This window comes from Agrilus planipennis, unplaced genomic scaffold (assembly GCF_000699045.2).
Source record: "Agrilus planipennis isolate EAB-ADULT unplaced genomic scaffold, Apla_2.0 scaffold8, whole genome shotgun sequence".
Lineage (NCBI taxonomy): Eukaryota > Metazoa > Arthropoda > Insecta > Coleoptera > Buprestidae > Agrilus > Agrilus planipennis.
Window position 1 is genome coordinate 1106552 of NW_020442461.1, and position 13308 is coordinate 1119859.

General features: G+C 32.6%; 3 protein-coding genes and 1 long non-coding RNA gene across 4 annotated transcripts; 3 read left to right on the forward strand and 1 right to left on the reverse strand.

Annotated features, from left to right (window-relative positions):
• Positions 1-432: 432 nt before the first annotated feature.
• LOC108736049 lies at positions 433-2326 on the reverse strand. Its single transcript, XR_001937666.2, has 5 exons — positions 2150-2326; positions 1792-1970; positions 1340-1535; positions 653-920; positions 433-585 (listed from the first exon to the last, which is right to left on the reverse strand). It is a non-coding gene; the product is annotated as an uncharacterized LOC108736049 (long non-coding RNA).
• Positions 2327-4254: 1928 nt separating this feature from the next.
• Positions 4255-5995, forward strand: LOC108736047 (RNA-binding protein with serine-rich domain 1-B). The gene is made up of 5 exons (XM_018468315.2): positions 4255-4499; positions 4559-4669; positions 4730-5041; positions 5099-5372; positions 5536-5995. Coding segments are annotated over exons 1-5 (927 nt in total). The 5' UTR covers positions 4255-4497; the 3' UTR covers positions 5764-5995.
• A 163-nt stretch (positions 5996-6158) lies between these two features.
• LOC108736051 (potassium/sodium hyperpolarization-activated cyclic nucleotide-gated channel 1-like) lies at positions 6159-11016 on the forward strand. Its single transcript, XM_018468320.2, has 7 exons — positions 6159-6712; positions 7341-7565; positions 7766-7940; positions 8054-8339; positions 8935-9140; positions 9333-9542; positions 10671-11016. The coding sequence occupies exons 1-7, from the start codon at positions 6456-6458 to the stop codon at positions 10932-10934; spliced, it is 1623 nt and encodes a 540-aa protein (XP_018323822.1). The 5' UTR covers positions 6159-6455; the 3' UTR covers positions 10935-11016.
• Positions 11017-11165: 149 nt separating this feature from the next.
• Positions 11166-12253, forward strand: LOC112906499 (vitamin K epoxide reductase complex subunit 1-like protein 1). Its single transcript, XM_025980726.1, has 3 exons — positions 11166-11469; positions 11760-11857; positions 11923-12253. The coding sequence occupies exons 1-3, from the start codon at positions 11291-11293 to the stop codon at positions 12141-12143; spliced, it is 498 nt and encodes a 165-aa protein (XP_025836511.1). The 5' UTR covers positions 11166-11290; the 3' UTR covers positions 12144-12253.
• The last annotated feature ends 1055 nt before the right edge of the window (positions 12254-13308 follow it).

The window sequence follows — 13308 nt, forward strand, 5'->3', positions numbered from 1 at the left end:
AAGATCGGACAGATTTCGCCAAGGCAAGCTGGGCAGTCGCCTATTGCTCCTATTCCAGATAACCCACTGTACCCTGTCTGAAAGGAAGTAACGCTAGAGTAGACTCGCGAAAAGTGTATAAGACACTTTTAAGATCAACTAAATAGCTAAGCCCAAGGGAAGTCGTTCGGGGAGGCCCTCCCTAATTCCACAAGGGTGAGAAGAAACACACACGATAACGAAACGTTGAATCATGTAGAACTCGTAGGGTAAATGCAAAGCAAAATAGTAAGAATATGCAGTAAGCTAAGCGAAGAGGTAAGCAAGAGACATGTTAGACTACACTACAACTACTAAACGAGTTAATGCTAGTACTACACTACTACTACATACAAAAAAAATAATAAAAACATCTACAATCAACAACTACTTCAAATAAAATGAACAAAATAAGCATGCAAAATAAAAATAATCAAATAAAATGAACATGCAAAATAAAAAATTAATTTGAATAAACTGAACTTCAACAATTAATTCTACTAGTGAGCATGCAAGATAGAGAACTATTTTAACTATGGGATCTTCTTTGTCTTCTCCATCGTCGATCTGAAACAGATAGGGTGGTAACAGATTAATAATTAGCAAGTAAAATTAATTAATCAAGTATTCTCACCTTAATTAACTGTAGACTGGAACATTCCAAAGTTTGCACGTGTCAATACCAAACTGAATCTAGGAGGAATGCCATCGCAGAAAATTTGTTGTTTCAGTGGAATTCAAATTCAAATTGAAGCTCCAGTTGCTCTCAATCATCGGTTAAAAATTAACTGGATAGTGTTGCAAAACGAAAACAGCAAATCCATGAAGGACCACACCCATATATACATTGATTGGTTTAGTATGGCCAAACTAATCTTTAATTCTCTCATTTGTTGGGCAACCTGCAGAACGAACAAAAAACTATATTAATTACACTATTAATTAAGGAAGGAATTAAACACACCTAAAAATAAGCATCAAAAATCAAGTAAAATAGCTGAATCATAAATTGCCGACAAGTGTTAGTTCACAATATGACAGATAAATGTCAAATAATCATAGATGCATGAATACAAGTTGTAATAGATAAAATTGTTAAATATCATAGATGCTATGGATAATAGATAACTGTTAAAAGGAACACCATAGGTAGGTGCACAATAACCTCAACTTACGCTTCGATAATAGATAAATGTTAAAATACTATACATCATAACACCATAACGTCAATTTATACTGCGAACAATAGAAAATTGTTAAAAGAAATACCATTAAACAGATTAACAAAGAGTAATTAATATTAATTGCCATGCATTCTCACCTCAATTAATTGCAGAAGGTAGCATTCTAAAGCCCACAAGTGTAATATGCAAGCCAAATCCAGGAGGGATACCACTGCAGAGAATCTGCTGTTTCAGGTGTTTCTAAAGTAATTTCCAGTTGTCTCTCCCTCATGTCAAAGCATCGGTTGTTTCAGTGACATCAATATTAACTGCAAATTCCTTCTCATGAACATTCTATACAAACAGGCAAGAAAAAGTAATTAATTATCACTTTTAAAGCAAGTAAATCAGTAATATTTTAATGTGACAATATGGTGGTAAAATTATAAGTTAACTTTCACACTGATTGAAAGGTCACTTTCACATTAATACTGCTATCCTGCTTCTGCCATTTCTGAACCGTTGTTTAAAAATTGTCTATTGAAAGTAAATTGTAAATGTCAAGTTTCTAGGACCTTATTTACTATTTTTAGTTGATACTGTTACTTACCAGTTCATTGATTGTTGTAAATCCTTCCTTTAACAACAACACACTGCCTTCGTTCCCAATGGAAAAAAGGTAATTTTCATGTTTTCTTTAGGGCTCTAGGTACAGCTGTCTGAAACGAATGTGAACCGATACAGCCAATGCCGCGTAGCTTAATGGCATCCGGATTTTTTTTAATGTTCCTGTAAAATGAAATCTCATGAAAGAGCATTCAGATACAATTTATTTAGCTTCCCTAGTAAAAAGCGCGGCTAAAATAATGTTTTGTACTGAACTGATAACTAATATTGATATATATATAAACAGTTTTCACGCTTTTCCTAAATTATCAAATATGGCGGAGTAATGTACATTTACTTACAACCAGTAAATTAATCATCGGAATCGTAAAAATAAGCCGATACCCATTAATAAAAAAACACGCAACAGATGAAACTGTAATTCCAGAATCTGTTGTGATAGAAATTTTGTGTGTACTCGAACTTTTTCCAATTTTTTTCGAACAAAAATGCACACAACATATGATTATTCAAATACACAAAGCGTAGAAATTGGTAGAAATGCNCCATTAATAAAAAAACACGCAACAGATGAAACTGTAATTCCAGAATCTGTTGTGATAGAAATTTTGTGTGTACTCGAACTTTTTCCAATTTTTTTTGAACAAAAATGCACACAACATATGATTATTCAAATACACAAAGCGTAGAAATTGGTAGAAATGCAGCAGACAGCAGAAGCAGAAAAGTGAACGGGAAGGAAGTACGTCATATGCGTTAATCTCGTCGAAGTTAGCAATACATATTATACTTAATATGTACTACTTTCTTTTGCTAAATAGTCGTTGGTTGTTGCATATGCCGGTTTAAAAAAATCCTTTAATAAAAATTTAACCCATCCCATTTAACTAATTATCACGATAATTAGATAAAACTAGACATTATTGTATCTTAATAATCACATAAGTGCAACTGGTTACGAGTTTATCCATAGATAATAGATACACAAAGGGTAAGTTTATCTGAAATTCTGAATGTTGCCGAGGTTGACGCAAGGGAGCGCTGTCAATACATATCTTGGCAGCTTTCTAGGCTGGCGCGAAATATTTAAAAACATTTTTTGAATTATGTAATAGCAAGTTCGTATAAATTGTTTACTGTTTCTTTCACAGATTAACTTTCAAGATGAATGATTTATTGATACTCAGTTCATTAACTATTTGAAAAAGTTATTCTGCAAAAGGAACAATAAGAATGTACATATTTCCTATTCCATAATTCAAAAAAATTTTTATCATTGGATGGGTTTAATTTTTATTAAAGGATTTTTTTAAACCGGCATATGCAACAACCAACGACTATTTAGCAAAAGAAAGTAGTACATATTAAGTATAATATGTATTGCTAACTTCGACGAGATTAACGCATATGACGTACTTCCTTCCCGTTCACTTTTCTGCTTCTGCTGTCTGCTGCATTTCTACCAATTTCTACGCTTTGTGTATTTGAATAATCATATGTTGTGTGCATTTTTGTTCAAAAAAAATTGGAAAAAGTTCGAGTACACACAAAATTTCTATCACAACAGATTCTGGAATTACAGTTTCATCTGTTGCGTGTTTTTTTATTAATGGGTATCGGCTTATTTTTACGATTCCGATGATTAATTTACTGGTTGTAAGTAAATGTACATTACTCCGCCATATTTGATAATTTAGGAAAAGCGTGAAAACTGTTTATATATATATCAATATTAGTTATCAGTTCAGTACAAAACATTATTTTAGCCGCGCTTTTTACGTGGGAAGCTAAATAAATTGTATCTGAATGCTCTTTCATGAGATTTCATTTTACAGGAACATTAAAAAAAATCCGGATGCCATTAAGCTACGCGGCATTGGCTGTATCGGTTCACATTCGTTTCAGACAGCTGTACCTAGAGNGAATAATTTAGTTAATTAAAATTAGAACTTTTTCGGATTAATTGTATTGTTTTGTTTGTACTAGGTCACAATAAAAATTATTTCTAATGAATTTATTGCTTTTTAACAAATTTTAAAACACCCCAATAATTTGTTAATAATTTCTGCGATAAAGATACCGCACGGCAATGTAAAATCATACACGGGTATCGCACACCTGCCTCATTTTCACTTGACTTCCGATATTGACTCATAAGCGCCTGTGTGTGAAAGAGAGATGGTATCCCACTCCGCAGCAGCGGAGTTATTCGCACACTTGCGCTCACAAATTTAACATAGCGTACGCCTTCCAGTATCTGTAGTCTAGTTCAATGATTGAAAGGAATGGATCCATAGACAAGGGATATACAACACTCATTGAACTAGACTACAGATACCTCCACTCCACTTCAATGACAACACTTACCAACTGTAGATGTCTTATCTATGAAATGGAATTCAGAATTAACAACTGGCAAGGGTGGTAAACTGGTTGTATTGCTATGGTGTTAATCTATGATTTATATTGTTGATGCGTTGATGGTTTGAATGGTTATGGTTATCTTGTACGTTTAATGTATTATTGATTAGCGTTTATAATTAAAATTTGGTAATAATGGTTAGTACTAGTAGTGAAGCCTGTTAAAAACCATTTTCTTTTTCACCAAGAAGGATACCATGCACAATTTTTTGTATCTCTAACGATATTAGTGTTGATTTATTTACTATATCTACTTAACCTGTAAAAAATGTGAGTGAGCCTGTCGGTTAATCGAATCGTTTGTGAATATTGTAAAATTTTATTTTTAGGGCTAGAAAAAGTAGTGGTTCAGAATCGGAAGAAAAGGAGAAGAAGAAAGAAAGAGTCCGCGACAGAAAAAAATCCGATTCTGCTTCAAGTAGCAGTGATAGCAGTCGAAGGTTTATCAAAAATTCATAGGTGCATGTATTATTAAATAGTAATATGCGTTTTTTAAATAGTTCTTCAGAGTCAAGCTCCTCTAGTGGATCAAGATCCTCTAGCAGTTCAAGTACTGGAAGTTCATCACGTTCCAGCAGTTCTTCTTCAGACTCGTCTTCATCTAGCAGTGACAATAACCGCACTCGTCCGAAAAGAAGTAAAGCAACAGTACGAAAAAGCAGAGAGAAAGAAAGAAAAGATAAAGACCATGAGAAAGACAAGTCTAAGGACAAAGACAAGACCAAGGAAGTTTCAAGAGATAAGGAAAAGGACAAAGAAAAGGAAAATCGCAAGCCTTCTATACCACGTGACGACAGAGCGAAGCGTTCAAAGTAAATTACGAAAAACAAATGCTTTTTGAATGGGGTAATTTCTTTTGTGATTTTAAGGTCTCGTTCGAGGTCAAGATCTCGTCGTAAGAGGAGGCGCCGTTCACCTACCCCTAGACCTACGAAGATCCACATAGGTCGTTTGACTCGTACTGTAAATAAGGATCACATCATGGAAATTTTCAGTACATATGGGACAGTAAAGAACGTTGAATTCCCCAAGGACCATTTGCACCCTCACATAGGCAGGGGTTATGCCTATGTCGAATTTTCTACACCGGATGAGGCAGAAAATGCCATGAAACACATGGATGGAGGACAAATTGATGGACAGGTATTACGTTTTTCAAAATAACAAAAAAAGGCGTACATAATACTAAAGTTCTTGTGAACGGTTTCATTTGTGCACAAAAAATTGTAACAAAATGAAATGCCATAACTATCTCAATTCATGTATGTTTTAGTTCTAATTAGTATTTCCTTTTTTGTTAAAATAGGAAATAACTGCCGCCCCCGTTCTTATCCCGAAACCAAGACCTTTACCTCCCAAGCGAAGCCCCTTACCGATACGTCGGCCCCCAATGCGCCGCAGTCCACCGAGATTTCGGAGACGTTCCCCATTCCGACCCCCAAGAAGAAGTCCTCCGAGACGCAGACCGCACTCGAGAAGTCCGCCCCCTCGACGTCGCAAGCGCAGTCGTTCTAGCTCAAGTAGTTCTCGGTAATTCACTGATTAATAAAACAAAAATTTGGTATTGAATGATAATAATTAATTAGAGATATATGTTCACTTTTGTCCGCTTTTTTTTGCTGGGAAATTCCTTCCCATGAAATACATATTATTTAGATTAGACAATGCTTAATTACAAGTAATATTATATTTTTAACTTTTAATGTATTGTAATTGATGTTTGTGTGAAATTAGAAACTGTACGTTTTGTAAGAGAATTAAAAAAATAATTAGTAGAAATTGTATTTTTATTAGCATTAATTAAATTTGACGTAACTGAGATGTGACAAAAAGATAAGTAGGAAGGCCATCCTTTTCAGAAATTAATTTCCTTTCTATCCGACGTTCAAAAATTTCCTTATTAAACTGATGTTCATTTAATGTCTTTCCTTTATAAAAGCTAATTTATATAGTCCTGTTCTGTTATCAAATGTACAAAGTTAGCTTTTCCAAATTAACGATAACTTACCAGTTAGTGTAAAAAAAAAAATAAATATTTTAACTTTATAGTCCCCTTGAAAATAACAACTTTACATCAGCCATAAGGTTTCCAATTAAAATTACCTCAAAAATGAAGTTAGTACCTTTACAAGAAAATAGAAGGCCAGTCTAGTTTTGTTACCTAACAACCACTGCTGTTTTCATTAAATGTAAAAAGCGGCTATTAGATTGAACGAATTGTTTAGAATGAATCGAGACAAAGAGATAAAAGAAAAACTCTTTCGACATGATTGTTCTGTGCCGTCGCCAGAAGATGTAATAGTACAATATATAGACAGTGGTTATTTTGTGTATTTTAGAAGAGCCTTTAAGAGACTGTTAATTGCAGATATGAATAATCCGTTAGCAAGAAATGCCTTTAAATCCAATTATGCCATTCGAATGGAACAAAATAGACATTTAAGGTACTACTATTACATGATTCATCCGTTTAGTGTTGCAAGGTAAGAAACATTTTAATAATAAATAATATTAGTGAAATGTATATATGTATACCTATTACGAAAATAATTTAGCCAAAAAAAAACACTGACATTTTTAGTAGTGGTTAGTTTTTAATATGAAATACTAATATGAGAATTTCTTTTCCAAATTTTTACCCTTTACAAAATACCTCAAGTTAATGAGGCGAGGCGAGGGTGCGACAACACCAACAATTTTCCCTCATTAACCTGAGGTAGTTTGTAGTGGGTAAGAAATTCGAAAAATTAATTTTCATATTAAATGTTAATAATTTTTTTGACTAAGTACCTATTACATTTTAAATCTTACACATAGTTTCGTCAGTCCTAAGACTGGTTGCACACGCACCTCCACTCCTTCCTATCCTGAATTAATAATCGCATTTCCCTAAATGTAAAACATCTCATATCCTTAACTATTTGCGAACAGTAATCTAATTTAGGTCTACCTCTACTCCTCTTAACTCCTGTTTCTGCCTCTAATATGTCCACATAATTTTATGAGGTATTTATTGGCTAAAAATTTTTAAACTCAAATTGATTTCTGGCAGTTAATAAGGGATGTAATAAACCGTTTTGGAAAATTCTATTAATTGTTTTACTATTCTAGGGCATATTGGGAAGCTTTTTTTATGGTAGTTCTCTTTTTAATTTTGGTTCTCACACCGTTGTTAAGTGTATCCTTAGACGGTATACAGAAATATTCGAAATATTTCGTGAAATCCGTGCGATATCTGAATTTCTTTGGAATTGCAGACATATTTTTAACATTCTGTACCGGAGTGTACGTACACCAAACAAGAAAAGTGGTATTGGACCCAAAAATTGTGGCAAAGTAAGTCAGAAAAAGAGAAAGTAAAAAAACTTGGATCAAAAAACAAATAAAATTAAATGAATATCATAATGTGCGAAATTAATTTATTTTGCAATAAATCGGATAATTAGTTAATAATAGTATTTAAATATATTTTAAATGTAATCATATACTTTTTCGGTATTTTACCCAAGTTTGGCTCTATGTAATAATAATTGTAGGAAATATGTACTTGGGTATTTCTTTGTGGATTTGTTATCGTCTTTTCCCTTTGGAATGACCAAGGAAGCCGCTTTCAAAAAGTCCAGCTTAACATATCAGGTGCTTTCGTTTGCACCTTTTATAAGAATTCTCCGAGTCGCCAATCTTATGAAATATATAGACAGATTTCGAGATGTAAGTTGAAATATTTGTGCAACTTTCAATACATTAGGTAGGTAGGTAAACAATTTATGAAAAATTTTTGAAATTTGTATTGAGCTTACTAAAACATAAAATGTCCGTTCTAGTGGCGTCACCACAGTTATTATAAAGTCAAAGTTATCAAATTGTTCATAATTTTTGTGCTTCTCGTAATGTGGAGTTCAAGTGTAATGTACAGGGTGGCTTTTCACGGAAAATCGAACTGGCTCCTGGAGGGTAATATAATCCGAAATTTGGCTTTGTCTATATTAAAGGCCGTGTACGATTTGGTCCACGTCGGAAGTGATATTAACAATTCCAACAAAGTTGGGGACATAATTGTCAGCATAGTCTGTATAATTGTTGGATTTGTGTTCAATTTATTCGTTGTCGGTAAGGGCATGTAAAATTACTTTTTAGAAATATATGTGTACGTGTAAATTTTTGAAACTTTCTTATAATTATCACCGCGCGCTTTTGAGTGATAGTCCAGGATGCCTGGTACATTTTTTCACTTGATGGTCTTGTGGTATTAACAATTTCTGAGCGTAGAACCGGAAGAAGGTACCACGCAATTTGTAGGACAATGCGACTGTTAAATTATATAAATATTAACTAAGTAAAAAAAAAATCATTTGGTTAGTAATCATTTATGATGACCTCGTTATCGGTGCATGTTGGAAAGAGGGGACTCTTTGATAAAACCAAAGATTTTGTAGGACAAATATTTTTTCGAATAATTTAGATAATTATCTTGAGATTAAACAAAAAAAACCCCAGTCAGTAATAAATTTTTGAGAATCATCAAACCGACATATTTTATCCTTGCTACCTCTGTTAGCTACCACAATCAAAGTTTCTTACAAGAAGTTGTTGGGCGTCTCATCATCAAAATGAAGCTGCTCACGGAAAATTAGCTTGATAGTAATCAAGTGCAAAAATGTACCACGGTCCTGGACTATGACCCTTGTTAATAAATACATTTTAGGTCAGATAATGTACCTGCTACAAAAGTACAATAAATCGAAGAACAAATACAGTCATCTATTGCAAGAAATTCGCCAATACTGCAGATACAAGCAGCTCCCCGATTCCACAAAGAAACGACTTTACCAATACTATAATTTTCGATACCAAAAGAGTTTTTTCAATGAGGAAGAAATTTTGAACACACTATCACCACAATTGCGACAGGTATGCTATATACAAAGGTGCAGAGAGAAATATAATAAATTTTATCGTTTTCGAATTTTCAAATTATTTCCTTTTGCTAGAAACGACCCAACCGTGAGCTGTTCTCAGTTTTTATATTTCTAGCACTTTTCTATCCTTAATTAACCGACTCTCTAAGTATTGAAATTTACTTTTATTACTTTTATAATTTAGGAAATAATGTTACATACATGTAAACATTTACTGGAAAAAGTCGTTTATCTGAAGAATTTGCCTATATCAACATATGTCGGCATTGGAAGTTCAATTGAACCAGAATTTTATCTGCCTAACGATATAATTTACGAGGTGGGGGCAGAAGGCGATAAAATCTTTTTTATTGTAACTGGAAAAGTTGCAGTTTATAATCAAGAAAAACAAGAGGTAATATTAAATACATTAATAAGACCCATGCGTATGTTCCAAATCGAATATATAAATTATTAGAAATATTTTTAAAGTATTGGGATCCGTCAAATGGGAGGAGCCTAAAAACATGGCGCCGATTAGGGAAAATTAATCGTAGTTCCTATAGTGTACCGTGCAATTTCCAAGTTTTTAAATAACGATAAAATGATAAGTATTGACACAATATGTGATTGGGCTGACACAAAGCCTCGGAAAGGAAATTTCGTTGAAGGTGAGCGTGTTTTTAATGCCAATCACATTATAAAATTCGGAAATAACAAATCCGGAAGCTAGCCTTCAAATTCCGTCAAGTTTACTGCCTACTTTTTACAAACTTCGGATTTAAAAAGTGATTCACGTTATATAATTGGTGAGGTGATTCTGGGTGATTTAAGCAATATCATATCAATGACTTGCACGTGCAAAGCCGATTTAAGAGAACGTTGCAAACACATTATTGCAACTTTGTTGTATTGCAGCAGGTAGGTTCTTAACCTCAAAATACTTATATCGTATCATTAGAATTGTGTTAAATCAATTACACAGGAATAAATAATTTCTCACTTTATAATTTTAGTATGATTCTAGTTTTAAATATTAAGGTTATGGCTGATGGTAAATACTTGCTGAAATATAATCATGTGCATTAAAATGACGTGAACAAATTTTTATTCCGGAATTCACTTCTTTGATACCTACTGCTTTCATCCAAGCTTCTATTAGTTTACTTTTTTCTCTAATTTTCCGAATATATTTTTTACATATATAAAACGGTTAGTTTTTATTGGAAAGTAGTTAATGTAGGTGAAGAGTGAAGATCTATGTCTGAAGTGCTATTGCAGCTTTTCACTGAACATATTAACTTTTTATTTGATTTAACTTTAGAAGAAAACTTCGTCGACTCCATCATCAAAAAAATTTTTACTTTTTTAACGTGTTTTATTATTTTAATAAACAATTTTACAATTTGCGTGCACAGTTCCTATGTAAATTTTTCCCTCATTCGAGTTATAAATTTTGCCACCACATGGTGTATGCCCATTTGACGGATCCCAATAGGTTTTCGACAACAAAGTCCAGATACAAATTTAATTTTCATTTTAGATATGCCACTTGTCGGATGAAGATTATTTCGGAGAATTTGCGATACTGTCTGACGATGTAAAAAGATTAATAACTGTCGTTGCTATTGAACCAATAGAGGTGTTAACTTTGTCAAGAAGTAATTTTCAAAAAGCTATAAAGAGATATCCTGAGTTACTAGCAAGGATTACAAAGCTTGCCCTTAAAGATGCCAGAGACGTTTTAGATAACAATACTGTTGAAAATTATTATATTCAAAGGGCAAAAGATAAAAAACATATCTGAGCACCACATGCCATCATTGTAATTGTGTATGTGCTTATTTTTTATTAAATAAAAACGTACACATTCGAATATTTTTATTTATTTTGTTTCATTGCCTACAACCTTTTATGCATCTAAGTATGCAGCGTTGCCTATATGTCAAAAGTTAAATATATGTATATAAGCATTATAAACATACAAATAAACAAATTGCCAGAACTAAAAATAAAATATTCTTATCTTTGCTCTGTATTAACTTTAACCTCTAGACTGAATTCTTAATTAGGATGTTGTTTTATTGGCGCGCAGATCAATAGTTCATAAATATTCATGTGTAGGTCCAACACCTCTAATAAACAATTACTTTGTGTACTTCAATGAGAAAAATGGCTTCCACTAGATTCCTAAATTTTGTTTTAACTGTCTCCAGTATTATCGGGTTAGGACTCAGCATTTATGCTTTTATTGTTGAAATAGCAATTGAACATAATCGCAGTTATACCCCTATGTGCGATATTAGTGAAACTATAAGTTGTACAAAGGCTTTTAAATCACAGTAAGTGTTACTCACTTATTACGTTTAATGGCACATAAAAACATACTTTTAAACTAGTGATAATAAGAACTGTTTATATTTACTTATGATGCAATAAGCAATATGTTTTTTTTTCAATACTTACATTCTTTTTATGACAATAGTATTTATTTCATGTCTATTCTAACCTTTCTTTTTTGACATTAATAACCTTGAAATTAGCCGTGTCTAGATGCTACGAAGTTTTTGTGTAGTGGCTAGATTAGACATTACAGTTTTTACTGTAAAGTATTGTATATTTTTTATTGCAGATATGGCAAAGGTATGGGATTATTTGGCGAAAAATCAATTTTTAATAGACCAAATGCACTTGTTGGAATGATATTTTATAGTTTATTAATAACCTTCGGTAAGTCGATAGAACAATCTTTGTTTTTTAAATATGAAAATAAACATTTTTTGGGTTTTTTTCAGTTCAAAGTAACTCCGCCACCGTAAATTTAATTTGTTATTTTGGTATAATTTTGTCCAACATTTCTTCTTTGTATTTCGCATATATTCTTTACTTTAAGCTTCACACTTTGTGTATAGTGTGCGTTTCAACATACGTTGTTAACTTTATAAATCTTATTTCTGTGTATTTAAAACACAAAAAACTGAATGAAACAGAGGGAGAAAAAGAAAAATCTGAGTAAACAATGGTTTTAGTTATGTGCTTTCTCTGTAGCAGTTTTTAGTTTTTATTTGTATCGAAAACTATTTGTGTGCGATTTTTTTGTATTGCTAATAAAATTTCGAATAAATACTTCTTGTTTTATTTAACTAAATTTGAAAAATATTAAAAAATTTAGAACTTGAGAAACCGAAAACTACGAAATTCTTTTTCAAATTTTATTACGCTATTCCCTTCGCATAGAATTATTTTCACAAACGCGAAACACCCCATTTTAGTACAAATTTGTAGATAGAAGTTAACGCAAGTAGCGGAAGTTTCGCGAATTATCCTAGTCAATGTGGAAACTTTTGCGTAAAGATTTTATTTCCGATAATTTTATAAAGAAATAGTGGTTTTTAACCAACGAATGTTTTTAAATTCGTATCGTGGTACATATCGCAATTTTTCAGTTCCGCAGCGTTTTCGCAAGGCAATTTTCACCACAACGACCTCCAGCATCAATCTTCTTCGTACCAGACGCAGTAGGCGCGGTCCAGCGAGCAAGGATATTGCGATCCGCACACCGCGAGAAAATTCACGATTTTAGATCAGCGCAAGCCGTGCTTGCTACGTAACAACAATACAACACAACACAACACACTTTTAGAAGCTCGTCGAAATCGCAGTAGTCGTGTGGTCGATACGCATGTGTTACTTTGCCTTTTTTAATTAGTTATTACAATTAATAATTAAATGAGTATTTAAATGACGTATTGTTCCGATTCGTTGCGGTTTAGAAATCGTTCTTTTTTTTCGGCAGTGGTTTGTTTTTTATCGAACTTGAATATCGATTATAATAAACGATAGTTTTTTTTTTATCAGGTGGTTATTATTGTTGACAGTTTTCAGAGGAAAACACCTGTCTCATTCAAGCTAGACTGGTAAGTTTTTTTTTATATTTAATACATAAGTGACCCGCCGGCTACGTGATTTAATAAAAGTAAGGAAAATTTACTGATATTTTCCCGGAAAAGTCTGAAGTGTGAAAGTAACGCAAACAGTCAATTGAAACTAAAAATTCAATAAGCGAAAATTCATTAATTAGTATTATTTTTTCGAGTTTTTTCAAGAACCTTTTTAGTAGTTAATATTATTTGACTTATGTGTGACGACGTTCTTATTTTAGTATTGATGTGTTGACAAAC